This window comes from Dipteris shenzhenensis, chromosome 26 (assembly GCF_047967505.1).
Source record: "Dipteris shenzhenensis isolate YYH24624 ecotype China chromosome 26, Dip_SZ_1.0, whole genome shotgun sequence".
NCBI classification, from domain to species: Eukaryota; Viridiplantae; Streptophyta; class Polypodiopsida; order Gleicheniales; family Dipteridaceae; genus Dipteris; species Dipteris shenzhenensis.
The window spans coordinates 21,884,989-21,909,954 of record NC_141621.1 but is presented as its reverse complement, the minus strand read 5'-3'; the positions used below and the strand labels follow the sequence as shown (position 1 = coordinate 21,909,954).

General features: G+C 44.9%; 1 protein-coding gene across 1 annotated transcript; it reads left to right on the top strand.

The window, feature by feature from the left end:
• Positions 1 to 695: 695 nt before the first annotated feature.
• On the top strand, positions 696 to 21,976 carry LOC147884817 (5'-AMP-activated protein kinase beta-2 subunit protein). Its single transcript, XM_087397735.1, has 4 exons — positions 696 to 831; positions 1,571 to 1,709; positions 14,032 to 14,143; positions 21,361 to 21,976. Exon 4 carries the CDS (start codon positions 21,370 to 21,372, stop codon positions 21,682 to 21,684), a length of 315 nt encoding a protein of 104 aa, XP_087253861.1. The 5' UTR covers positions 696 to 831; positions 1,571 to 1,709; positions 14,032 to 14,143; positions 21,361 to 21,369; the 3' UTR covers positions 21,685 to 21,976.
• The last annotated feature ends 2,990 nt before the right edge of the window (positions 21,977 to 24,966 follow it).

The following is a 24,966-nucleotide window of genomic DNA, read 5'->3' as shown; positions in this document are numbered from 1 at the left end:
CTTGAGGGCTGTGCTTGGGTTAAAGGATGATAATTCCATCTTGTAGCCTATGGCTAGCAAGTGAATAATGATGATCAGGTCAACTTGTAATCGATTGCACGACTACTTTATTAGAGCTTGTTCAACGAGGCTTTAGGTTTGCAGTTTTTCCAATTGCTTTTTCCTATAATGATTGCTTTTGCTAAAAAAACTAGCTGCATGATGGACCCTTCCTCCCAAGGAGGGGCTAAAGAGAAAACCAACCGTGATCGTGACCTTTGATTGGTTGTAGCCCACAACATTTCTGCACATTCTAGTATGCAAGCAGGAGAAGGGCTGAGGCTATGGGAAAGAGTAGCAGCTGTGCAGGTAAGGGCACTTAAAAAACCCAAACCTTGGTTTTGGTTTTTCCCCGTACGATTTCAGGTTGGATGTGAAACCCATTGTGCTGAGTGAACAAACTCATACCAATATGGAACCCAACCCAATCCACCACCTTGAGACATACCATAGAGGGACACTGCGTGGTGTGTGGGAAGCAAGGGCGAGAGAGAGAGAGAGAGAGAGAGAGAGAGAGAGAGAGTGTTGGGAGTTGGGGCACAAGGTAGGCTATAATAATGAACAAAATCTTCCTACCGTGAGAGCCGTAAAGAAAGGCAAGGAAGGGGACGTGTGGTGTGGGGAGTGAATTGGGCTGCAAAGACCCACCAAAAAGGGCCCTCACTCACTCCTCACCACTGACTTACTTTACTGCCCCCCCCTTTCCCTGCCCTTCCCTTCACAGTCCATGGCCTCCCGCATCTTTGGAGCTCTCGTCGCCATTGCATCTTCCCCCTCCTCCCGGTTCCCCAGGTACCCCCCTCTAGCGCCCTCCGATCGTCCAATCTCCGCCCCATATACCCATTTCCCCATGGTGGCTGGAGTCCTTGCCTTGAGAGCGAGCCTTGAGAGCGAGTGCGCGCGCGAGAGAGAGAGAGAGAGAGCGTGAGCGAGAGATAGACAGAGAGTAGGTAGATATATATATATATATAGAGAGAGAGAGAGAGAGAGAGAGAGAGGAGAGTGGAGGGGAGGGAGTTGTGTCCTGCTTTAGCGAGCGAGAGAGAGAGAGAGAGAGAGAGAGAGAGAGAGACTCTCTTGTTCCTCATGGAATTGGAAACACTCTAAATGCGTTTTCTAAGCTTTCAGACATGCCTCGTGCCAGCTTGTAAGTCGCTTGGGTTGTTCGGGAGGGAAGCGAAGAGAGAGTGGGTAATGGGTTCATGTTTAAGAGGTCGCATTGCTCTACAACTATAATTTTTGTGCCGATTGCACATCTTGCGCCAATCGTTCATTGTTACTGCTGTTTTGTAAGCTCCGTACGTTATCGGATTACTTGTCTTTCGCCCCTTCACATGCTCGGTTGGTCAGCTTTCCGACTCAGAGATGCAGTTTTTTGTTCCCTGAGTAGCACCAGACGAAGTTCTTAAGCTACTGGCATAATCTTCTGGGCATAGGATTTCTTACCATTCAAGATGCCTCTCTGTTATTATAATACTTGTTTATAATGGTATACAAACAAACAGCGACTGACGCTCATTTGGGTGTGCAGGTTGCTCTTTTGCCGGCTGCAGAAACATCTTATTTAGAGTAGAGACGTGCTTGTTTTCTCCATGATTTCAAATATTCTGCAGTCGTTCACGTTGTGTCCATGAAGATGAATCTACGTTGTATAGAGGATTACTTCACAGGTATGTTTAAATTTGAAAGTCTGGCCTCTTATTTATAATGTTGTAAGGTTCTTTTCATGGCATATCGAAGATTTTAAACATTCAATCAAAAATAACGAAATGCTCTATATATTCTCTTAGGAGACCGGACAGGACCTATGTGATCTGTTCACTTATATTAGCGCATGTTCACTTATATTAGCGCACATGCATGTAGAGAGAGAGAGAGAGAGAGAGAGAGAGAGAGAGAGAGAGAGAGAGTTTATTAAAGTCTTCGGAAGACCTATGGGTCTATGAGACTGAGAAACCTGATACAAGCCAGCTGAAAGGGTGGAGCTACTAACCGAGCGTCAACACCCATAGGGGAGGGAGAGAGAGAGAGAGAGAGAGAGAGAGAGAGAGATGATTGTAAAGTTCACTTGAAACGGATCTATGTGACTAGAAACCACTATCAAAATGATAGTAGCTCTTTACATTGGTCCAATACAAAATTTGAAAATTCCTTAGTTGCTAGTATGAGCTTGGCCAGCTGGTTGGCCATGTCCAGAATTTTGTGCAGTGTCCCAAGAGGTATGCACCCAGTTGCTTGGCTGGTTGGCCTGGTTTGTCATGGGCATTTGCAGCCCATGGCATGATGCCTTGCTGGTAGCCCTGAAGTCCACTGCAGCCCACAGCAGAGCAGGTCTGGATAGTCAGTAACAGCAGCATGCCAGCAGTACAGGACACCAGCCAGCAGTCTGCAGACAGTTGCAGACACCAGGATCAGTTGCAGGCTGCCACGTGGCAGGTTGGGTCAGCAACACGTCAGCAGGCTGCAATGTCAGCAAGTCAGCAGTGTTCAGAGCAATCTGTAAAGTCGGCTCAGTCTGTGGCATCTGGAAGGCCACAGACTAGGTCAGCAATCAGCGACAGCAGACTCAGCAGTAGAAATGCCATAGCTCTTCAAGGTTCTACATTTCATGGGGACAGATTTGGCCATACCTTCTATAGTACAGTCTCAGCCATTTATAACCTTCATAGCCTCAGCATAGCCCTTTAGTGGGACTTAGACAAGGCCTCTTCAATGAGGAAGGTTTACATATGTACAAGGGGGTCCCAACATGATGTCCTCAGTCATTTCTCTCTCTCTCTCTCTCTCTCTCAGTAGATTAGGACGTGCATAGTTAATGAGAGAGCATTCCAGGCCCCTTGTTTGTAACATTCATAGTTGCCACATGGAGTTTCAAAATGTGTTTGGAAAGTTTTCCGACTGTGGTTCAAATCAAGTTAGTGGTAATGTTATGAACCAACTCCCTTGTACCTATAAGACCTTTGTCATGACGCTTATTCGTGGTGAAAGGAGTTAAACTTGACCTTTGAAAACGGAACTTCTTTGTCGATACAAGAGGAGATGAGGCAAAAATTATATGAAAGACGGAAAGGCAAGGGTAAGATCTCAAAGAACAATCCCAAGGGTGGGAAGCCCATAAGAGAATCCACTTCAAAGAGTGCTCCAAAGAAGGATAAGAAGCAGATAAGGTGCTTTTACTTTCAGAAGCTCTGGCTTGATGCCAAAGATTGCCCAAAAGAAGCAAGTAGACAATGCAAAGAAGTCTGATTCTACTCCAGAAAACCTAATGAAGAGTCTATGGATGTCGCCAAGGACAAGGAGAAGTTACTCTTCGTAGAGGTCTGTGGGGTGGCAGTTGTATCTAACTCCCAGGATCTATGGTACATTGATAGTGGAGTTACTTGCTATACGACTTGACATTAGGAGTGGTTCTCACAACTTGATCCTATTGCTGCACATAAAACTCTCTCTGAGGTTTTGTATGTGCCAACTCCTGCAAAGAATCTGCCTTAAGTTTGTACCATGACCAAGAACAGTATGAGGGTGGAATTTGATTAAAAGCAGGCCTTAGTTAGAAATTGTCAAAGCAATGAATAGTGGCTAGAGGGATCAAGGACGGTGCTGTCTTCGTCGCCATGGCCTCTGCAATCTCCTCCAAGTTGAGATGCATACAGACTTAGATATTTCAACCATGCAACAGTAGAGTAGAACAGTAGAACATGTATTTATAGACTGCTCCAAACAAATTGACAAAACCTGATACAAAAGAATGCGTTCAGTGTGCCACCATCTAGAAGACAGGGTGCTTCCTAGATGTGGACCCCTGACCACCCAAAACTGTCATCGACCTCATGCTGGCACCTTCAATCTTGGTCAGCCTATGTGCTTTTCAAGAGCTTCCTGGGCTTTGTAGTTGTGTGCTCATGGACACTCCTTGCTACTGCTCTTCCTGATGAACACTTGCAGACTGAGTGCTCCACCAATCTCAGATCTTGCTGCTGCTGGAAGTGCAGCTAATCTGAGAACGTGTAAACCCTCATTACAGGTACTGCTCTTCACCCTGTACCTGTAGGTGATCTGCTGACTGTTCTGCCCAATCGCTAGAAGATCCTTGGCCTCTCTGCTGCCCTGGTAGATGGTCAGTAGTATGGGCTTTTTAGAATAAAGGGGCCCAAGGGCTAGGGCCCTTTTTTAGGGCTGGAGACCTCTAGAAGTAGCCCGACCAATCTGCACTGGACCGGCCGAGTTCTGCAGATACAGGTGGCCCCAAAGTTGACGCCTGGCTGCCATGTGGCAGCCTTGCTGTTTGTGCATGTCTTCTGCCTCCCTCTAACTAAGTGGGAGGGATCAAATTAGCCTCCGTCAATTTGAAATGTCCATTAATTTGTGCTGCATTCGAATGCCATGCTGCTCCATCATGCACCATCTATTGTGAGCTCGCTAAGGTGCCAATTAGGCACATTCATTGCGCCGACAAGCAAGTTTCGTAACTCCATTGCAATTTGAAGGCCATATGTTACATGTAGCTACCACTGTGCCATATGCTTGTCACCATTGTGCCTTCAAGTCTACCCCATTGTTTGCATCATGGCACCATATTATCCTCTTGAGAGTAGGAAGGTTTGTTCCACTTGTTATGATATCCAAATTTGCATACATAGTTACCAGCCGAAACGGAAACGGAAGAAATGGAAGAAACGGAGTTTCCGGGCCCCGCCGAAACGGAAACGGAAGAAACGGCAATATGATACAATTTATGTATACAAATTTATTTTTTATACATAATATAATTATCAATAGAGTGCAAATCATACATAATACAAATTACAATTATCTATACTTGAAGCTTCAGCCTTCAAGCATCAATGCATCATTCATGCCTCTATGATTCTAAATTCTTGAATGATGCTTCAATAATCTGAAATCAACATGTATCATGAGTCTTGACTAACAAGTTTGGCATTACAAGAATCTGAAATTTAGAAGTTTGAAGTACTTTAAAGTTTTAAACTTAGCACACAAGTTGAAACTTGAAACTTGAAAGTATCCAATGTCCAGACTCCATAGATGATCATGATTCATGATCCACAAATTTCATGATCATGACTCATGACTCATGAGTCATGCAAGACTCAAAATAAAAGCACCCATGGATGATATAAAAAAAAGCAGCAGGACTACTGATCATCTGCATCATCCATGGACTCCTTGTCATCGTCATCCTCTGCGTCCTCAGATAAGCTTGAGGCATCTGTGTCACTGTCTGAAGAAGAATCATCAACATCAGGATCAGGACCATCGGGTGCAACTGAAGTACTAGCACCATCTCCAGATGGTTGAGTGTATGATCGTGTGTGGTGTGCTGGTGCTGACAGCTCCTCATACAACATGGTGTATATGTCCAGCTCCTCCCGTGGGATATCTGGTATGGCCTTCATCTTCTCCACGTCCACCTTGTCTACATTCACTTGGCGAGGTTCGGGGCAGCCGGCGACAAACTCAAGGAGACGGAGGTTGCAATGACAAAACACCAACCGCTCCAATTGAGCCGTGCTCAATCTGTTCCTCTTCTTTGTGTGAAAGAGGGCCCAAGTGCTCCAGTTCCTCTCACAAGGACCGGAACTGTAGTCCTGTGAGAGAACACGTATAGCAAGGCGTTTTTGCCATAAGCCAATTAAGCAGACATAAGTATCAGGAACTTGATAACTTTAAACATATTTGTAGTAGATAAAACTTCAAATTACTTAACGACTAAGCTCTAACTAGTGGCGTTAGAACTTGTCTCTTAGACTCTTACCAAAGTAGGAGTACAGTTGCCATATTTCTCCCACCAGGAGACAGGTTGCAACTGTGTCTCTCGGAGCCTAGCCGTAGGTCGACCAAAGGAGAGGCTGTGATTGCGGAACAAGAGAAGTTCATCCTCCATTCTTCGTTGCATCTACAAGTCACCACCCGTCCAATTTTGTAGATACTGTTGCATCCCCTCCTCCAACTCGTCATTCTCATATTGCTCTTGACTGCGCCAGAGTGGATGCAATACATGTGCCACCGCATGGATTGGGCGGTGGAACCAATTCCACCGCTTATTCCATATAGCACGGATGGACTCAACCCTAAATCATGCCACAAGAAATTAGAATGCATTATGCATGCAAAATTCATAGACTATAGATAATAGTACATACATAATATATATCTGAAAATTCCAGGCTTCATGATAACAAATTGCCATTCAGTAACTGCAATAATTATACATATTACAAAAGTAAAAAGTCTTACTTATCAGGCGATAGGGAAGTGTTTCTGTTGAGGGCCTCTCCAATCTTGTCCATAAACTCGTACAAGAGCCCTAATGTGCTTCCCTCCATGTCCGTGATGCTCATGTGAAAAAATTTGATAGACTTTGCTTGGCCTCTATCATCCCAATCTCCCCACTCCCGAGACACAACCGTGCGCAACAAGCCCTCGCGCACTCGCACAAGCCTCTCCACCACTATAAACATGTAAGCAAACCTTGTGGCTGGAGGTTTCAATAGCTCAAGGTCACTGTAAGCCCGATAGATGCTGAGGACTTTGGGTCTCTTCGTGACAAATTTCACGATATTGCAGGCTGTGGAGAAGATGGCATCAATCCAAGGTATCTTCCCTAGGTCCTCGATCAAAAGATCAAGGCAATGTGAGGCATAGGGTGTCCACACAATCTTAGGGAACTCATCTTCTAACATGGCACCCATTGACACACAATTGCTGCCATTATCTGTCACCACCTGCACCACATGCTCAACACCTATCTCCATAATGGCTGCCCGTAAATGCTCCCAAATATACAACCCTGTAATCACTGTACCTGCAGTGGAAGCGTCTATGGCTCTCAAGAACATGGTTCCCTTGCAAGAAGACACTAAAATATTGTACACATTCCTCTTGCGTGCATCTGACCATCCATCGCATAAGAGTGTGCATCCATATTTTTTCCAAGTCTCTTTCAAGGGCTTCATTTGGTCTTCCACACATTCCCTCTCTCTTCTTAGCTCTCTTGTCCACAAGGCCTCATATGTAGGCCCTTCCCATTCATACCCAATGCGGCTTACGGCTCTCATGGCCTTCCTCCATCGTGTAGTCTTCGCCACATGAAAGGGTATTGCACATTGTATGAAGAGCTTTGTGAGCTCACTAGTGGCCTCCTTCACTGCTTTCTTTTGCAAGCGTGCTTGAATGCTAGACCTTTGCAGTGATCCTCTTTTCCTTGCACTAGCATCCACACTAATTGATCCATGTGGCAAGGGTGTTCTTGTAGCACTAGGACCCGCGCTCGATGTAGTTGATGCCCCTCTACTTCTCTTTGCAGAACCCAATGTGCTGGCATCATCCAATGGCTCAATGTCAGCAGCCTCTTCTTCATCTTGCAGCCCTGGTCCTCCACTTTTTGCAGCCAAGGCTGCCATACGCACACGCTTCCATTTGTTAGGCCACCTTTCACTGGAGTAGGCACGAACTCACAAGGTCCTACATCCTTGCTGGGAACACCTGCTAGATGGTCTTTCACTCGTGTGACAGACCCCGTTTTGCTTATGCCGCAATAGTTGCATCTCCACTTCTTGGAGCCACCGCCTCCTTTATAACTATTCAGGAGGGAGACATGGACCCAATAAGCATCTCTCGGCATTGAGGAGGATGGAGAGGTGAGAAGGAGGATGGAGAGGTCACAAGTGAGAAAGGATGGAGAGGTAGAAGGAGGATGGAGAGGTAGAAGGAGGATGGAGAGCTCATAGGTAAAAGAGGATGGAGAGGTGGAAGGAGCCTGGAGGATCAGAGGTAGAAGTGAAGGAGGATGGAGAGGAGGAGGATGGAGAGGTTACAGGTAAGATTAAAGAGAGGATGGAGAGAAGAAGGATGGAGGGATGGAGTTTGGAGAGCAGGCTGCCAAGCTGCAGCTTGCAGGATGGAGAAGATGGAGCAAAGGATGAAGAGGATGGAGGTCCAAGGAAAACGGGATGGAGGGTCCAAGAGCAAAGGATGGAGGGATGGAGAGAGCTTAGAGAAGGTGGAGAGAGCAGCAAGGATGCACAGGAGGAGTGGAATGGGCGGGAGGCGGCGAAAGATGAAGAGAGGCGGCAAAATCACGTTTTTAGGGTTTAGGGCAAAGCAGGTTTTACGAAACGGCGTTTCTTGACGAAACGCCATTTCCGTTTCGTCGTTTCCGTTTCCGGCCACAAAACGGCCGTTTCGTGCAACTATGTTTGAATAGCACATTAACATCACTTGACATGAAAATGTGGACATAAAATAGGTCCAAAGATTATATATTACTCTACAAAGAATAATCGAGTAAAAATCTTTGCCCCAATAATACCAAAGAAGTTCATTCTTTGCAAGCATCTCCTTCGCGTGCACGTGTGTGTAGGCAAGACACATCAAAGTGACATGCTCCTCGGGCTCCTCAACCTTGTAGCCGGCATAAGGTGCAAAGTCAACTCCTCTTTGGCTGGTCTCCACAAGCTCTGCCTCAATAGCCAGTTGGTGTGATGAAGCACAAAGTAGAATAATAGCTCATCAAGCTTGTATCGGCATGGGAGTATCGATGTGTGAGTGAGTGCGGCCTCGAACCTAAGTGCATGTAGTCTGGTACTCTGAGTGCATGTATGTGTAGTGATATTCAAACTTCCAGTGTCTTTGGGCCCTTTGCCATCTCTCGTGTAGGGCCTCCAATAATTGTAACTGGGCTTGTGCCCATTCTACCTCTTTTGATGGAAGCTCAAGGAGTCCTTCGATTCCTTGCCAGGACCACCCATCCCATCCAAGTTCCCATCTAGAAGTCATAATTTTGTTTTTCACGATGCGTTGCGGCTTGGACCTTGTTCCCATGCCATTTTTGGCAATCTGGCTTTGAGTCTATATGTAATTTGGATATCAAAGGTGTTGGAAAGGTCACCTCCCCATCTATAAGCCCCCAAATGAGGAGAGCGTGGGGGAGGGAGACCTAGGGTAGGATGTGCCCCAAAAGAAGAGAGGCGGGTACCTGGCTGATCTGCAGGAGCATAAGGCGGAGCAGAGGACAGCAGTAGGGACCCAAGAGAAGAGACCACGGATGACGTCAGCAACAGTACGGAATTGTATAGAGCTGAGGTGCACATGTGGCAGATCAGGAGAACAGGGTAAACAGGCGCTGACATGGCAGGTCAGCAGCGCAGGTGTACGGGGCTGCATGGGGCCTGGTAGAGCAGCAAATGGGGCTGCCAGTGGGCAGTGGCATGCCTTATATAGGCTGGGCCCCTGCCTTGATTGGAGGGCCAAAAGCCCTAGAAGTGTGGGCCAAAGGGCCCTAGTTTTGTGAGCCCTTAAAGGGCTGTTTTGGGGCAGACTGGTCGGCCCAAACAGACCAGCCAGTCGGCCCATTTAGGGCTGGCTGGTCGGTTAGTTCAAGGGGCCCTTGGGGCCTATAAAAGGAGAGGCTTGTGGCCTCATTTCTCATCCAGCATAGCCAGCAGTTCCAGGGCAGAAAGGAGCAGCAGGAAGCCTACTCTCTGGGCCTATCTACAGGAGGTGAGAGAGTGCAACAAGGGCTGCAGACTTAGCCAGGAAGGGCTGGACCTTGGCTGTCTTCTAGGGCAGCAAGGTGCTGAGATCATCACACCTTCTGGAGCAGCCATTCACAAGCAGGTTGGAGCAGTGGAACAAGGACCTGTGTGTTGCAGACAAAGCTTGGCAGGGGCTGCCCACCTAGGCTGATTCACAGGCAGTAAGGTGGAGAACACACTGGACAGAAAGTCTACAGACGCTCGAGGTGGAGCACGCAGGCTCGAGTCTAGAGATAGCCAACAGATAGGAGAAAGTCCTTGTGGTAAGATCAGACTGTGTGTTGCAGACAAAGCTTGGCAGGGGCTGCCCACCTAGGCTGATTCACAGGCAGTAAGGTGGAGAACACACTGGACAGAAAGTCTACAGACGCTCGAGGTGGAGCACGCAGGCTCGAGTCTAGAGATAGCCAACAGATAGGAGAAAGTCCTTGTGGTAAGATCAGATGACCACACCATTTGTGGGACTTTGGATCTCTCTCTCTTGTATTGTGTCCATAGTTTTGGACGGAAATATATATTTTGGTGGTTTCTCTATCTGGCTGGTTCATTGTCTATTGATGAGTTGCACACCTATTTTATGCACATAAGTAAAGAAGTTTGTGATTCCACACCCCACACGCACACTGTGTGAGCTCCTGGGCATTACTATAAGTCTTCCGCTGGGTGTACCCTCCGTTGGGTCATTTCTAACATGGTATCAGAGCCCAAGTAGGAGGCTCACAGGTGTGGGAGCCTGAAGGCAGGGACCTTGCTGGAGGACGACCCTGATTCAGAAGCTCTTGGGAATCGACTTCCACGACTGGAGGATTGTGCCCTTGTGAGAAGGAGGGTGAATCAGGTTCAGACTGGTGCGTTTAAAGTTCGCGGTCCAGGTTATCTAGAGATGTACTTTTGTTGCAGACCTTGCCAAAGGAAGGACGGGTTGAAACAGACCCTAAGAGCATGGTGCTTGGAAGACTCCAAGTTGTTCATTCATTATGAGGGGGACAATTGGAAGATCATAGAGGCTGCGTTGCTTGAGTTGGAAGGCAGGAATGTGACGGAAGATGGTGGTACCAGGAGGTGCTACCAAAGATGGACCTGTGTACCAAGATGGTGTGCGGAAGCGGAAGCGGACCTGGTGGAGCAGGAGCCACTGGATGAAAAGCCAGGAAAAGATTTCGACACCGAAAGGTTCCAGAGGACTACGACCAGGGAGTTACTGGAGCATCGTCATTGACGTGTTGGCATTGGGCCGAGATGTGTCGGTGAGAGGGGGTGTTGGAAAGGTCACCTCCCCATCTGTAAGCCCCCAAATGAGGAGAGCGTGGGGGAGGGAGACCTAGGGCAGGATGTGCCCCAAAAGAAGAGAGGCGGGTACTTGGCTGATCTGCAGGAGCATAAGGCGGAGCAGAGGACAGCAGTAGGGACCCAAGAGAAGAGACCACGGATGATGTCAGCAACAGTACGGAATAGTACAGAGCTGAGGCGCAAATGTGGCAGATCAGGAGAACAGGGTAAACAGGCGGGTAAACAGGCGCTGACATGTCAGCAGCGCAGGTGTAAGGGGCTGCATGGAGCCTGGTAGAGCAGCAAATGGGGCTGCCAGTGGGCAGTGGCATGCCTTATATAGGCTGGGCCCCTGCCTTGATTGGAGGGCCAAAAGCCCTAGAAGTGTGGGCCAAAGGGCCCTAGTTTTGTGAGCCCTTAAAGGGCTGTTTTGGGGCAGACTGGTCGGCCCAAACAGACCAGCCAGTCGGCCCATTTAGGGCTGGCTGGTTGGTTAGTTCAAGGGGCCCTTGGGGCCTATAAAAGGAGAGGCTTGTGGCCTCATTTCTCATCCAGCATAGCCAGCAGTTCCAGGGCAGAAAGGAGCAGCAGGAAGCCTACTCCCTGGGTCTATCTACAGGAGGTGAGAGAGTGCAACAAGGGCTGCAGACTTAGCCAGGAAGGGCTGGACCTTGGCTGTCTTCTAGGGCAGCAAGGTGATCATCACACCTTCTGGAGCAGCCATTCACAAGCAGGTTGGAGCAGTGGAACAAGGACCTGTGTGTTGCAGACAAAGCTTGGCAGGGGCTGCCCACCTAGGCTGATTCACAGGCAGTAAGGTGGAGAAGAACACACTGGACGGAAAGTCTACAGATGCTCGAGGTGGAGCACGCGGCCTCGAGTCTAGAGATAGCCAACAGATAGGAGAAAGACCTTGTGGTAAGATCAGAGGACCACACCATTGGTGGGACTCTGGATCTATCTCTCTTGTATTGTGTCTATAGTTTTGGATGGAAATATATATTTTGGTGGTTTCTCTATCTGGCTGGTTCATTGTCTATTGATGAGTCTGCACACCTATTTTATGCACATAAGTAAAGAAGTTTGTGATTCCACACCCCACACGCACACTGTGTGAGCTCTTGGGCATTACTATAAGTCTTCCGCTGCGTGTACCCTCTGTTGGGTCATTTCTAACAAAAGGCAAGGCCCCTCATTTATTATTGCATAATCCACAATAATTACAGTGATGTATGTGTATTCCGTGTTAGGACAAAACTGTGTCCCATTCAAGGCAACCATGTGGGTACTATGCAACAATCGTAAAAGTGCCCTGTTATGGGTTGTCAGCTCACCATCTGCTGAATGCCTCTCCCATCAAGGTCTATGGTGTGTAACTCCTTTCCTCTAGAGTGGATAGGAGTCATTTGGACCTATCTAAGCATTCCTTAACCAGTGCATTAAGTCCCCAAAGAGAGTACCTCTCCATCTTTACCAAAACAGATGAAATATGTGCCTAGGATAGGACTTCACGTTACGACACTTTCATCCTCTAAAAATACAACACACAGTGCAGTTTCAATCTCACGAAGTCACTCATAAGATTGAAAACCGTATTCTCCATCATTAATCCAATTAACTATTCAAGCCACACAAAGGGGTACACCAAGGGGGTTAGCCCATATCCAACATCATCATCCTCGTAGTTGACAATGAATTGAGGCGTGAGGCTGAGCATCTTTGCCAACCCATCTGGTTCCTGAGTTGCAGACATTGGGCCATTAATGACAGAAGATTAAGAGTCAACATATTACCACCACCGGTATTGATGTTGTGTAGTGGGAGTTGTGACGGAGGTCTCACCTCAAAACATGCAATGATATTCCACAAGTTCTTGGCCACCAAGGCATGATGCTTCATGTATGACCACCTGGGGTACTTGGTGCCATCAAGCTTGCCTTTAGGAGCAAGCATGCCAAAAAGGTCATTGTTTGCCATTCCAAATAAGGCAGAAATGCAAAAGGACCTAAAGATATCTGACTGAATCAAATGACTGCACTAAGGCAAGTGCAAATGTCTGATTCTGACCACACAAGGTCAATAGCCTGCTTATATAACTGCAAAGAAACTCTGAGGCACGAGGGTCTTAATACAAAGGCAAAGGGAGCAAAAGCCCCAATTTGTAGAGGGCAAATGTGCCAAAAAATGGGCGAGGCAGGCCCAACTTCTTTACAGAAAAACTTGCACAACAAGTGCAGCAAATGCAACATGATTCAGGACTCAGAAAATGCAACATGATTCAGGTCTCAGATTCCATTGAAGCAAAAGTCCAGTGCAATTAAAAAGAGCTCCAAACGGGTTGGGAAGCACAGGGAAGGGCTGAAACGCTGCTCTCATACTACTGTGGGGAAGCGGTAAGAGCAAGGGATCAAGATGACAGCAAGGAGTTGAACTGTAGAGATGTACTGCAGCAGCACTGAAGTGCAAAAGGTACAATTGAACTGACAGGACAAGGCTATGAAGAGTAGCCCTAAACCGTAGCCTAGTCAACTCATGGGGCACCCGTGTTATAAGAGTTGACTTAGTTATTAATGAACTAAGAGGACTAGAACACTCACTAGTACTATCCTACAAGGCCATACCAGGGGCTAATCTAACGAATATGCATAGCTTTGCTTACTCAGTATTTTTTTGTCACTTCTACTTTAATTTCAAGCTAGCCCCCCCTTGCTTCCATTATTAAGATTGGATGGATACTAGTGACTAGTCTTATGAAACTATTTATGTAATATTTGTATAGTTTAGCTTAAGGTAGCTGTTGACGTATTAATTTTGGGTATTCTAGACACTTCGAAGCTAGTGGTATCAAGCTTGCTGCTCAATGCGTGAATATATGAGGAGTTGAAAATAGTTCTTAATGCTTTGCTTGACAAGCAAACTCAGCTTCTGACGTCTGCATGCAAAGGATTCTTCCTTTATGTACAGACACTTTTATTTTCAGGTGTGAATGTTGGGAGAAGGATGATTTAGTCTGTATCTCATCATTATAGAGTGATTTTACTTAGCGTGCTTCCAGTTGAGCACCTCATTTTGTTATCGAGTTTGCGTAGGTAGGTTGTGGTTTGATGAATTTTCACAAGGTTTGAGAAGGCCCAATGAACATGAAATTTCAAAATTATTTTTGCAGGTCCAGAGGAAGGGATGACGTTGAGTATTGGATTGTGTGTACAAAAGTTGGAGCTGTTTTCTCGCATTTTAGATACATTTGTATTTTGAACACTCCAAATGCATATATAAGTGTAAGTAATCTTGTTAGTGTGGGTAATCATAGGGTGATTGCTTCTTAACTTTACAGCTTTTGTCAATTTCTATCTTGGCTTATGGTATGGTATATTGTAGTAGCTATGCATTAAGAAAGGTGATGAAGCAAGCTGCCATGTTATGCTTGTCATTGTGAACTTCTAGGTTTTGGGATGTAAAGATCGTTGGAAAAGGGTCTAGCAACGAAGTGCAGAGCTTCAAACGCACTCCTTTCTAGATTCAGTTTGTGTCTGATGTGTTGACCATTGTAGTAAAAGTTTTACTCCTTTCTGTGTGTGTAGGTCATTTTTAGCTCTAATAAATGCCTAAAATCTCCACCCTTGTCCCCCAAAACCACCCCTCTCTCTATCTCAAGTTCAGTAGACCAGGTTTTTAAATTCTTCTTACAAGGAGGAGAGATATGTAGTTGTTTTTTTAGAAGTTCTCAGACTCATTTAAATGCGTAGAGGATTGAAAAAGTGAAAATTCATGTTATATATCCCCTCCCAAAAACTCCCTTGAGATGGGTGTGGATGAGTTTTAAATTTGGAATGTAGTGGATGAGTAGTCTTAATTTTGGAATGTAGCGGATGAGTAGTTTTAAATTTGTAATCAGGGCAGCCATCTTGCAGCCTACCAATGCGTGGGATCATTCTATTGTGTACTCTGTTTTCCTGCTCTTTTACTTCCACATAAAGGCCAGCTTCATTCACTTTATTGCTGGCATTAGCAATCATCTCTTTGCTTGATTGAGCTCACTTCTTTGGTGATCATCTCCTTAATGGTGGAGACAAGTTGTGGTGCTTGTGGAGATGCATTTCATTTGTGTAGCCCTCTTCTTCAGTATGTCATCCTTGACATCGAAAAATGGGGAATTCCTATTAATTAGTTGTGGAGAAAAGAAGAGGGGTGAAAAGGAAGAGGGCAAGGCCATGATTAAACTAAGGGATAGGGGAGGAGTTTCATTTTGAAGAGTCATGGAGGGTAGGGGGCATTAAAGAGAAAGCTACATGAGATAAGAGAGGGACCACTTACGAAGGGGGCATTAAAGAGAAAGGAACATGCCAAAGGGGGAGGGGAAGGAGGGACCATTTATAATATTATAGTTGTCTTTAGAGTTGTTATACCACTCTGTAGTTTTGTGATCAAACACAGATTATGGGTTCAAATCCCTTCTTGAATTTCACATATAATGTGCACCCCTCTTAGACATAGGCTTAAAAGATAACCTATGCATGAAATAGATTAACCCATGCACAAACATAGCTTAATTAGCCTCCATAGACCAAAACAAATAGGAATAAAGTTAAGTTGAGCGAGTATGTCCCCAATGAATTCCTGCTTTCCATGTCTTGCACTTTCCTCCCGAGAGCTGCAAGTTGAAGCTCAAGATCTTGTATTTCATTGTTAATCATGTTGTGGGTGCAAAAAGTTCATCATAGCCTTGGAGGATACTCTAAGGCAACTTTGAGGTGAATGAAATGAGCATAGTACTACAATTTAGAAGTCAACTTCATCCTTTGGGGGAGGATAAAGCCTCCACTTATCTCACTAAGTTGAGAGAAATAATTGAGCAACTTCTTGCAATCAAGGGCAAGATCAAGGATGATTTCCATCTTTTGAACTTTGTTATAACACGACTCCTATGAGATTGAAGTTTCAACATGACTCCTATGAGATTGTAGTGCCCTCCATAGATGCACTTGTAGAGTAAAAAGTGCACACAAGTGAATTACTGTTATGGACCAATTGACACTAAGAGATATGTATGTAAGTTAATGCTGAATTTAGAAGCCATAGATTCTCCAAAATGAAGCGATGCTAGATTGGTGCTCCAATGGGGGAACAGCTCCCTATGAGATAATTTGTTGCTAGGTGTGAGAGAGATGAGCGCATGCATGCAAGCAAGGTGGTCGAGAAAGAAAGCACGTTGATGCACAAAGAGAGACACCCCTTCATTTGCGAAACTTGAGTTCAATCAACGACCACCTTGTCATTTTTTTGGGTTGGGGACCATTCATTTGATGCTACCCTTAGCCTTTGACTCATTAACCTTTAATGTATTCTAATGCAGTCTACCTTTTCTGAAAAGGAAAAAGTATAATCTATTATAAGCTTTGAAAACAATACAAGTATTCAGCAATCGCAAGGCACTGAAAAAGAGTGCTGGCTGTACTGCAGCCCTGCTTCTCTCACTACTAAAGCCAGCACCAACATCTAGTGTGGAGGATTACACATCCAACCGATGGTTAGATTTGTGAAAATGTAGAGAACACTTGTAGTTCATGCCTTATCGAAGTGCTTTTGCCTTTTGGCGATCTTCCTATGGCTTTAGATGGCTTGCAAGTGGTGTGTGTCTGTGCGCGCTCATGCGTGCTAGCAAACATGTCCTAGATGCTGTCTTTTAGTGGAAGCACTAGATGCCCTCAAGCCAAAGGGCAGGAGTTTTGAATCTCCTGGCTGATGACTCGCTATCCCTCATTCAAGCATGCGGAGGAGAGAATCTCTATGGAGAAATCTTGCCTCCTCTTTGACAACCAGGCCACCATACCCGAGGTGAAGGCCGATGGTCCTCTACAATGTGGCAATAATATCCTGGCTGATGACTTGCTATCCTTCATTCAGGTATGCCAAGGAGATAATCTCTATGGAGAAAGCATGCCTTCCATTTGACAACACGCCACTAAACCATAGGTGAAGACCGATGGTCCTCTACCATGTGGCAATAATTCTAAGAGAGCATTTACAAATCCTTTGAGCGGAAGGGCAGCTCTATAGGAAATGGTCTATTATCTCCATATTGCTAGCCTTGCAGGAATGGCACTTCTGTGCGGATGTGGTTGGTGTAAGAGAAGAAGTCACATAGTAAAGACCGAGTTGGGCCTCAAGTTGGTAAGTCTGAGTAATAGTATGAAGTTTGAGGATGGGAGCAATCCACTCTCAAAGTAATTGACAATCTACTTGTGCCCGACACGTTCACACTTGGCCCTATACTTGTACATGATCCATGGTGCATGCCTCAAGGGTCCCAATCGTTGTCTCGTGAAGAAGACGTCTACTCCCTCAATGTCTGGTTAAAGACTCGCGGGAACCATCCTCATCTGCAACTACTACAATAGAGTCCATACATCCAAGCTAGGGCGTTTGGCTGCCTATAGCACTTAACAAGCCAGCCTTCTTGGGGTGAATGCATGTTATGTCACCTCCAACCTATGCAGGTAGTTGGACGGAACATCCATGATTTTCCAGGGATCAATTCTCTTGAAGTTCTCATAGAATGGCTTCCTTGGAAGGGGAATAAGTAAAGACGTTGAAGAGACCGAAGTGTAGGAAGAGCTAGGCTCTGAGTGTGGGCCTAGCAAGCCTTCCTCTTGGGTGGGAGGGAGAAGGGCAAGGGTTAGGAGGCAATGGAACATAGTTTGGAGGCACGAGGTGACGTGTAAGTGGCGAGGAGGTTGGAGGGGGGAAAGGGGAGAAGCCACTAAAGGGCACTTGGGGGCTCAAGGCTCAAAAGGAGGGGGAGAAGAGGAATGAGAGGATTGAAGGGGGAGGAACGAATGTAGAGTTTGGACTCATCAAAGGAGGGTTTGATGGCACCATTGGAGGAGAAGCAGGAAGCCCCCCCCCCCTCGCCTCCCCCCCAACACACACACACACACACACCCCAAAAAAAAAGAAGCGTGATATGCGAAGTGAGCAAAGGATACGGAAGTGGCTTGACTTGCTACATGTTGCTGAACGGACCTAGCTAGATAAAGCTCTTTGCAGAAGATTCACCGCCTTACGCTAGACCCTCCTGATGTGGCGGATCTGTCTCCTTGTGGTGTACTTGCTTTGCTGCTGACTCTTGGTTCTCCTTTTTGCATCTCCTTTGCATGTCTCCTCTTCCTCTGGTTTGAGCAAGTCATACTTGTATGAATAGTCGTGCATGGGCGGGCATTGTGGGCAAGCAGGAGATCAAAAGTCGAGAGGGTTCTTGCTGCAATCTAGGTGCCTTTCCTCTGTGTCCCTCCATAGGGCATCTTGTAAACTTGGGGCAAGCCTTTGTCAAATAGCCGAGCTCCGGATATCGATGGCATCGCCTTGGATGGTGGCCACCTGTCCTTGCTGAAGGATTGACCCTCTAAAAAAGGTCTCCAATGTGGTCAACAATGGTAAACTGGAGGGGTCTAGGCAGACCTTCGGCACTCTGTCATCCAAAATGACAGAGGCTGCCATTTTGGGGGATTCCACGACCACTTGAAACCTCGCACCGATGAAAGAAAGAATGGATCCATACTCGTTAAGCAAACTCGAGATCTCAAGGTCACTGGGTATCTACTGATGCGGTGGTGTTCCTCCATGTCACCAACTTGGAAATCATGGTACGCACAGGATAAAGCAAACAAAATGTGGCCCTATGTAGATGTCTCGATGGTGGATAACTTTATGACAAAGACTTGTTGTTCATATGTTGTCACACATCTTGAATATGGTGTCATAATGCAAGGTTTACCTGTACCCAGTCTCGGAGTTGTTGTCGAGGGAGGGGGGGTTTGAGACCAACAAGCTGCCCAATGACTGCTTTGTCATTTAGTTCCCGCCCTGCTTGCTCAGCTCGCCTTTCATCCTTTGGGAACACGAAATGTGATAGGTGGGAATTTTGGAAATTGGTGTCATTTGAGCTCCTTTGGCTAGACCAGAAGGGTTCCCCCATCCACCTTGAATCCTCCAAGGTACAAACTGCTAGCTCAACTGAGAAAGTAAAGATAGGAAGCAAGAAAAGAGGAAAAGGATGGAGGAGAGCTGAAGGGCTGATATTCGGGGCAAGGGAAGAGCAACGCAAGGAAGAGGATGAAATATACTCAGAGAAAGGAGTTGCAGGCTGCCAAGATGCTGGGGTGAAATAACTACCCACTGCTGCTGCTTGGAACACACTTGAGAAGGGGTTATGTGCTCCAAAAAAGGCGGTTTCAAACAAAACATGTGCAGCTCGGAAAGGGTTGGGGCCTGGGCCTAGCAAGAACCCACCTAGAGGGTCTTGGAGCACCCTGCGCCCACAGCTTGCTGGTCGAGAAAGGGGCACCAAAGCCCACTTGCAAGACGATGAAACAGCTCATGAGTCCATGGAAGCAGGCTGAATGGTCCACCACCCCCTTTGGTAGGAAGCAGGCGGAGGAAGGATCGTACATAAGAAAAGAGGGCTGTGTTCCAGTAAAGGAAGCAGTTTTTCTGGGTGAAAATCAGGTTACCTACATGATGATATTACCCGATTCATGGCAAATGAAGGACACTTTTCATGTCAGCAATTTGAGGGTATACAAAAGACAACCTCCTTGTGAACATTTGATTCTTGAAGATGAACCAGAATTGAAGATGCAATAGAACTATTGGTTCTCTGTCATTAAGCGGAGGATATCCACCAACAAAGAAGACTGTAAAACTATTTGTTCTTTGTCATGAAGCGGAGGATACCTCCAACAATGAAGAATGTATACTTGCTGAAGTTTATGAACCATCCAACCAACATTAATGGTCAGCGGATCGAATATATTTTCTTTGATGAATATCCAGATATAGTGAAGCTATACCTAGAAGCTGTGCGATTGAGGACAACTGCAGCAAAGCAAGAGGGAATGTTATCATCAATGGCATGCACGACATGGTTATTTATATGGTGAAGGCATTGATGGTGCATATTGTGAACATTTTATTAATATTACCATGGTCATGCGAGTAAATTATCAGGATGTTCTTGTTATGTCACCTAGATCTCGATTGGTGGTAGTGATGGAGCCGTCTGGTCTTGATGGGACCAAATCATATGGATGGTTCTAACAAATGATGTATAATTGACCTGTATGTATTAGCATAGATATGCATTCATGTGTCTAGGTCCCAGGGAGTGTAGGACAAGGAAGGTATTGGCATTATAGAGGCCACCTCCCAACCTGTGAGCCCCCAAATGAGGACAGGGGAGAGGTAGAACAGCAGCATGCCTGGGACAAGAGAGAGGCCATGTAGGCAGATCTGAAGGCTAGGATTTCTTGATGGCTTATCTGTTTTGCACTTCTCTACTCTTCGAGGCATTTCTTCACGAGCCACATAATTGGTCTTGTTATGTCACCTAGATCTCGATTGGTGGTACTTACAGAGCCTTCTGGTCTTGATGGGACCAAATCATATGGATGGTTCCAACAAATGATGTATAATTGACCTGTATGTATTAGCATAGATATGCATCGGGCAAAGGTCCTCTGAGAAATTCGGTCAAACTGGCCCGTGCTGCCCCGGAGGAAGATAATATCGCTTCCACCTGTTGCCGGGAGTGTAGGACAAGGAAGGTATTGGCATTATAGAGGCCACCTCCCAACCTGTGAGCCCCCAAATGAGGACATGGGAGAGGTAGAACAGCAGCATGCCTGGGGCAAGAGAGAGGCCATGTAGGCAGATCTGAAGGCTAGGATTTTTTGATGGCTTATCTGTTTTGCACTTTTCTACTCTTTGAGGCATTCTTCGTGAGCCACATAATTGCTCTTCCTTTAGTGTAGGGTGAGTCAAGACCTCTTGTGAATCCCAGTTCAAATGCCTTGATATTGCAAGCACGATTAACAACTGTCTTCCTCAATGTGTCCTCCCCTTTCATGGCATGTTGTGACTCAATGTAATTGCTCGGCTCAAGTGCCTTGATATTGTAAGCATGATTAACCACCGTCTTCCTCAATGCATTGTCCCCTTTTATGGTATCTTGTGACTAAATATAATTGTTCGGTTCAAGTGCCTTGATATTGGAAGTGTGATTAACCGCCGTCTTCCTCCCGTTTTATGGCATCTTGTGACTCAATATAATTGTCTGGGGAGACTACATACTCTATAGGACTGACACATATTTACAAAATTCCAAGGAGGTCTTTCAGCCTCTACGTCTTTTGGGTGGCATCTAATGCATCTACTGTTACATGGGATGCATGTTTTCAGCAGGCCACAAAAGGGAGAAAAAGATTATGGGCATATGGTAGATGGTTTCTTACTTTCCCTCTTGCTCAATGGCTGGCGTCTTGCTGGTCTCTTTTTTGTTGTTTCTCCATTTGCATATATATGTTTATGAGGACCTCGGAGCTGCTTTTGGGGGGTAATATGAATTTTCTGTATCTTGTGTGCCTGTGTGTGAAAAGAGAGAGAGAAAGAGAGAGAGAGAGAGAGAGATTGTTTGTCTAATTTTGGACATATCCTGCAGAAGCCTGTGATGGAGAGACCAAATACAGCTATGGGTTTTGAAACTCCAGGATCACCTGATGCAAGCTATGACAGTCCCTTTCCTGGAATTGAAGACGAGTCCAAAGAACCTCCTGGAGTCCCTCCTCATCTATTGCAACGATCATTGCTCAACACACAACAGTGTGAATTTGGTAGCTCTTTGTCGAATCCCTCGCATGTGTCATTGAACCATCTTTACATAGAGAATGGGGAAATAGCAAAGTCAGTTCTTGCTCTTGGTCTGACACATCGTTACCGGGCAAAGTATGTCACTGTTGTATTATATAAACCTATTCCAAAGTGATCAGTGCTTATCTCGTGTATGTATCTCCCAACACTAAGTACCGTGTATTGAGTAACTCCCTTGAATTTAAAAGGCTGCAATACATATACCCTTGCATCTTGTAGGTTCTTTTGTTGGTTCATGTAGTCTTTTGACATTGTGTTCATTGACTGCTGTTATATATACATTTAAGGGTGCTATTATACGGGACTCTTAATGCACTTCATCAGTCACAGAGGCAACACATATGCATGGATTGTACGGTCCAAGTAGGTCACAGAAATGAAATGAGAGCATCTCATCTCTTCCCGCACATGGTGTTCTGATTGCTGCAGATCGTGTGTTTATGAGGTTGGTGTATTTGGCTTTTGTAATCTTTTAGTTTCAATGAGGAAGGAGTAGCCGTGTGGACGGAAGTCTGACCTTCATTTGATCGTTACTTTTTTGAATCAATTTCTGAGAGTGCTAGATTGACTTCTCAGGCAAGTAGCTCATAGCAGTCATGTCCTTTTGGATTTTCTTCTCCTTCGCAAAAACAAATAGGGTTTTACTCCAATAAAGAATTCTCTGAGGACGAAAGGCCCTCCTGTGTCTTATTGTGGAGTTCTGTTTCAAGGCTGAACAGACTGGTGCCTTCACTCATTTATTAATGTTCTTCTGATAATTTTGGATCTCGCACTTAAACTCTTCCTTCCTTATTATTTAAAATTGTGACGTTAGAGTCTTCTGTGCGCCTCCCTCACATGTTCTCTTGCAATGCTTTTCAATTGGGTTATGACTATTGTATGATTTTCTTGCAATCCCAATGATATGCATGACGGGTCAAATTATACACTAATGATATTATGGATTGTGCCTTAGAAACACAACATTTTAGAGAAGATGGTAGTCATATTCACCATCTGCAATCAAGAATTATTGAAGGGATCTCTGACCGAGTCTCATCTGCCTTTTAAACATAAAAGAAAAGGAGTATGGCTTTCGAATCCTTATTTTCGACAATGTATACGAGATTGTGTTGTTTTTTTAGAGGATGAGTTTGGATATGTTCTTGGATTTATCTAGATATATGTAATGTATAAGGAATCAATTTTCACATCTCATTGTTTGTACTAGATTGTGCTGTTTTTTTAGAGGATGAGTTTGGATATGTTCTTGGATTCATCTAGATATATGTAATGTATAAGGAATCAATTTTCACATCTCATTGTTTGTACATGTAATGTATAAGGAATCAATTTTCACATCTCATTGTTTGTACGCTCAAGGGACAACATAATGGACTTACAGTACTTATATTAGTGAAGGAGCAACTTGCAAGAATCCTACAGCCTCTCCATGAAGTTATCTTGACTCCTATAGCCATTGTCAACTTCTATACTCAGATATCTATCACTATGTAAATAGTTCTATATTAGGGGGTGGGGTGGACTAATTTCTTATGGTAAATTATAAATATGAGTAGCATTGACCCATCTACGACGGGTTAGAGACCTGCTCCGTTAGGTCTCTACTTGCATATGCTAGTACAAACTTATTGTGGTTGCTGATTGAATACTTCTATGGCCATTTGTTGTGCTTAACATCACCTTAGCACCCCTCAAGGTTGGCATCACTTGGTTAAGGGGACCATTTGTGGCTAAGATTGAGGCCACAATTTTTGCATTGAATGAAGTTGAGGATCTTGTAGAAGACAATAGCGGAGAGGTCAACGTTGAGGGACAAACCTTGCGGATACTCTCTTGGAGAAGCCATTCATGTAGGTATTGCCTCTTCCAACCATTCATGTCATTGGAGTCAATGCAAAAGATTGTAGGACACTTTAAAAATTGTAGTTGCTTGGCAACCTTCTTGAAAATTGGAAAGGAGGGGGGGAGGAGGGGTTGTTGGGCAAGTTATGTTAAGAGAGGGAGTCATGTGGCACATCTCGTAGCTCCCCCTCCCACTGCAGCTCCTCATTCTTAAGAAATGAAATAAAAGCATCACGACTCTTGCATCTTGCATGGGAAGATAATGCATCTCATGTATTGGAAGAAGCATGCCTTTATGTAGATCTGACACATGGCATGACGACGCATTCCATATGCCTCTGAAGCTCCACCTACCCCGAGCCTCTCGCGAAGCTCCGTCTTGTCTTACCGAACCTCTAGAATTGCCCCTTACTTAATAGATAGTATAGATGTCTTAGTGATTATATGTTTGTTTGGCATTTTGCAACCTTCATGCAGAATTCTAAGTGTGCACACTTGCCATTGGATATTGACATTTACATTTAAACATCTACGAATGTTAAGGATTAAAAGGAAAATTATTTTGTATCCTTTAGGCTTATCCCCCCCTCTGCCCCTTTTTTGTAGTTGTGCTCAAAACTCCAAAAGGTACAGATGTCTTCGTGGTGAGTCAATAAGTTTTCTTGGTATAGTAGAATATATCACATAGTGGAACATCTATTGATTGTATGGTGACATAAAAGAACAGTGTGCAATAACCTAATATTTGGACAATGAAAGAGCAAACTTGTGTGGCATAATAAATCCATGTGGCGTTTTTAAACTTGTTTTGTGTAGTTATTTAGATAATTGGTCTTAAGTCATGATTATAAAATTGATTCTTGGAGGGGGGATGGGGGGGGAAGAAACTGAAGGTTGATCACATTTTCTTATTTTTGATTGGGAATGCATTCTCTTATTAAACCCATAATCTGTCTATGTTTTTTTCGAAAAGCTTCCTACCAATTGGTTAGATAAAATCTGTACATTTTTTTAATGTCGCATTCTTCCCTTGAGGCTATATTTTGACAACAAGGTTGTCTGGTTTTGGAATGGTAGATTGGATGCTTTTCCAATGCCTCTCTTGATTGGTTACTACAGAAAATAATTGTTTAGATGTGTATCATCAAAGTGATTTGTCTCTAATAATAGTCTCCTTGGCCAAATTTCTTTTAAGGCCTTTATACCATGGTTTGTAGATTGGCTTCTCGTGGGAGAGTCAATCTTCCACATGTCAAACATCCTAGAAGCCTCAAAACAACTTCATATCAAATCCATAAAGAGTTCACATATACCTTCCATAATCCTTTAGTTTGTTTGACAACCAATTGAGAATCTTAGAGGATCTATAATTCTTTGAGTTCATGTTCCAGTGCACCATCATTAAAGCTCAATACTCTGCTTGGTTGTTGGTCTTCACACTGGTCCATATCCACTAATGAGTGGCTAATATCCTTCCTTGGCCATCATGTAGAGTTCCCTCACAGCTCCTATTTTCTTGGACCATAAGAATGATCCCTCAAAGTACAAGTAT

Bases quoted from the DNA above. Each gene is read 5' to 3' on its own strand.
- LOC147884817 (XM_087397735.1), top strand. From the start codon at position 21,370: ATGGAGAGACCAAATACAGCTATGGGTTTTGAAACTCCAGGATCACCT.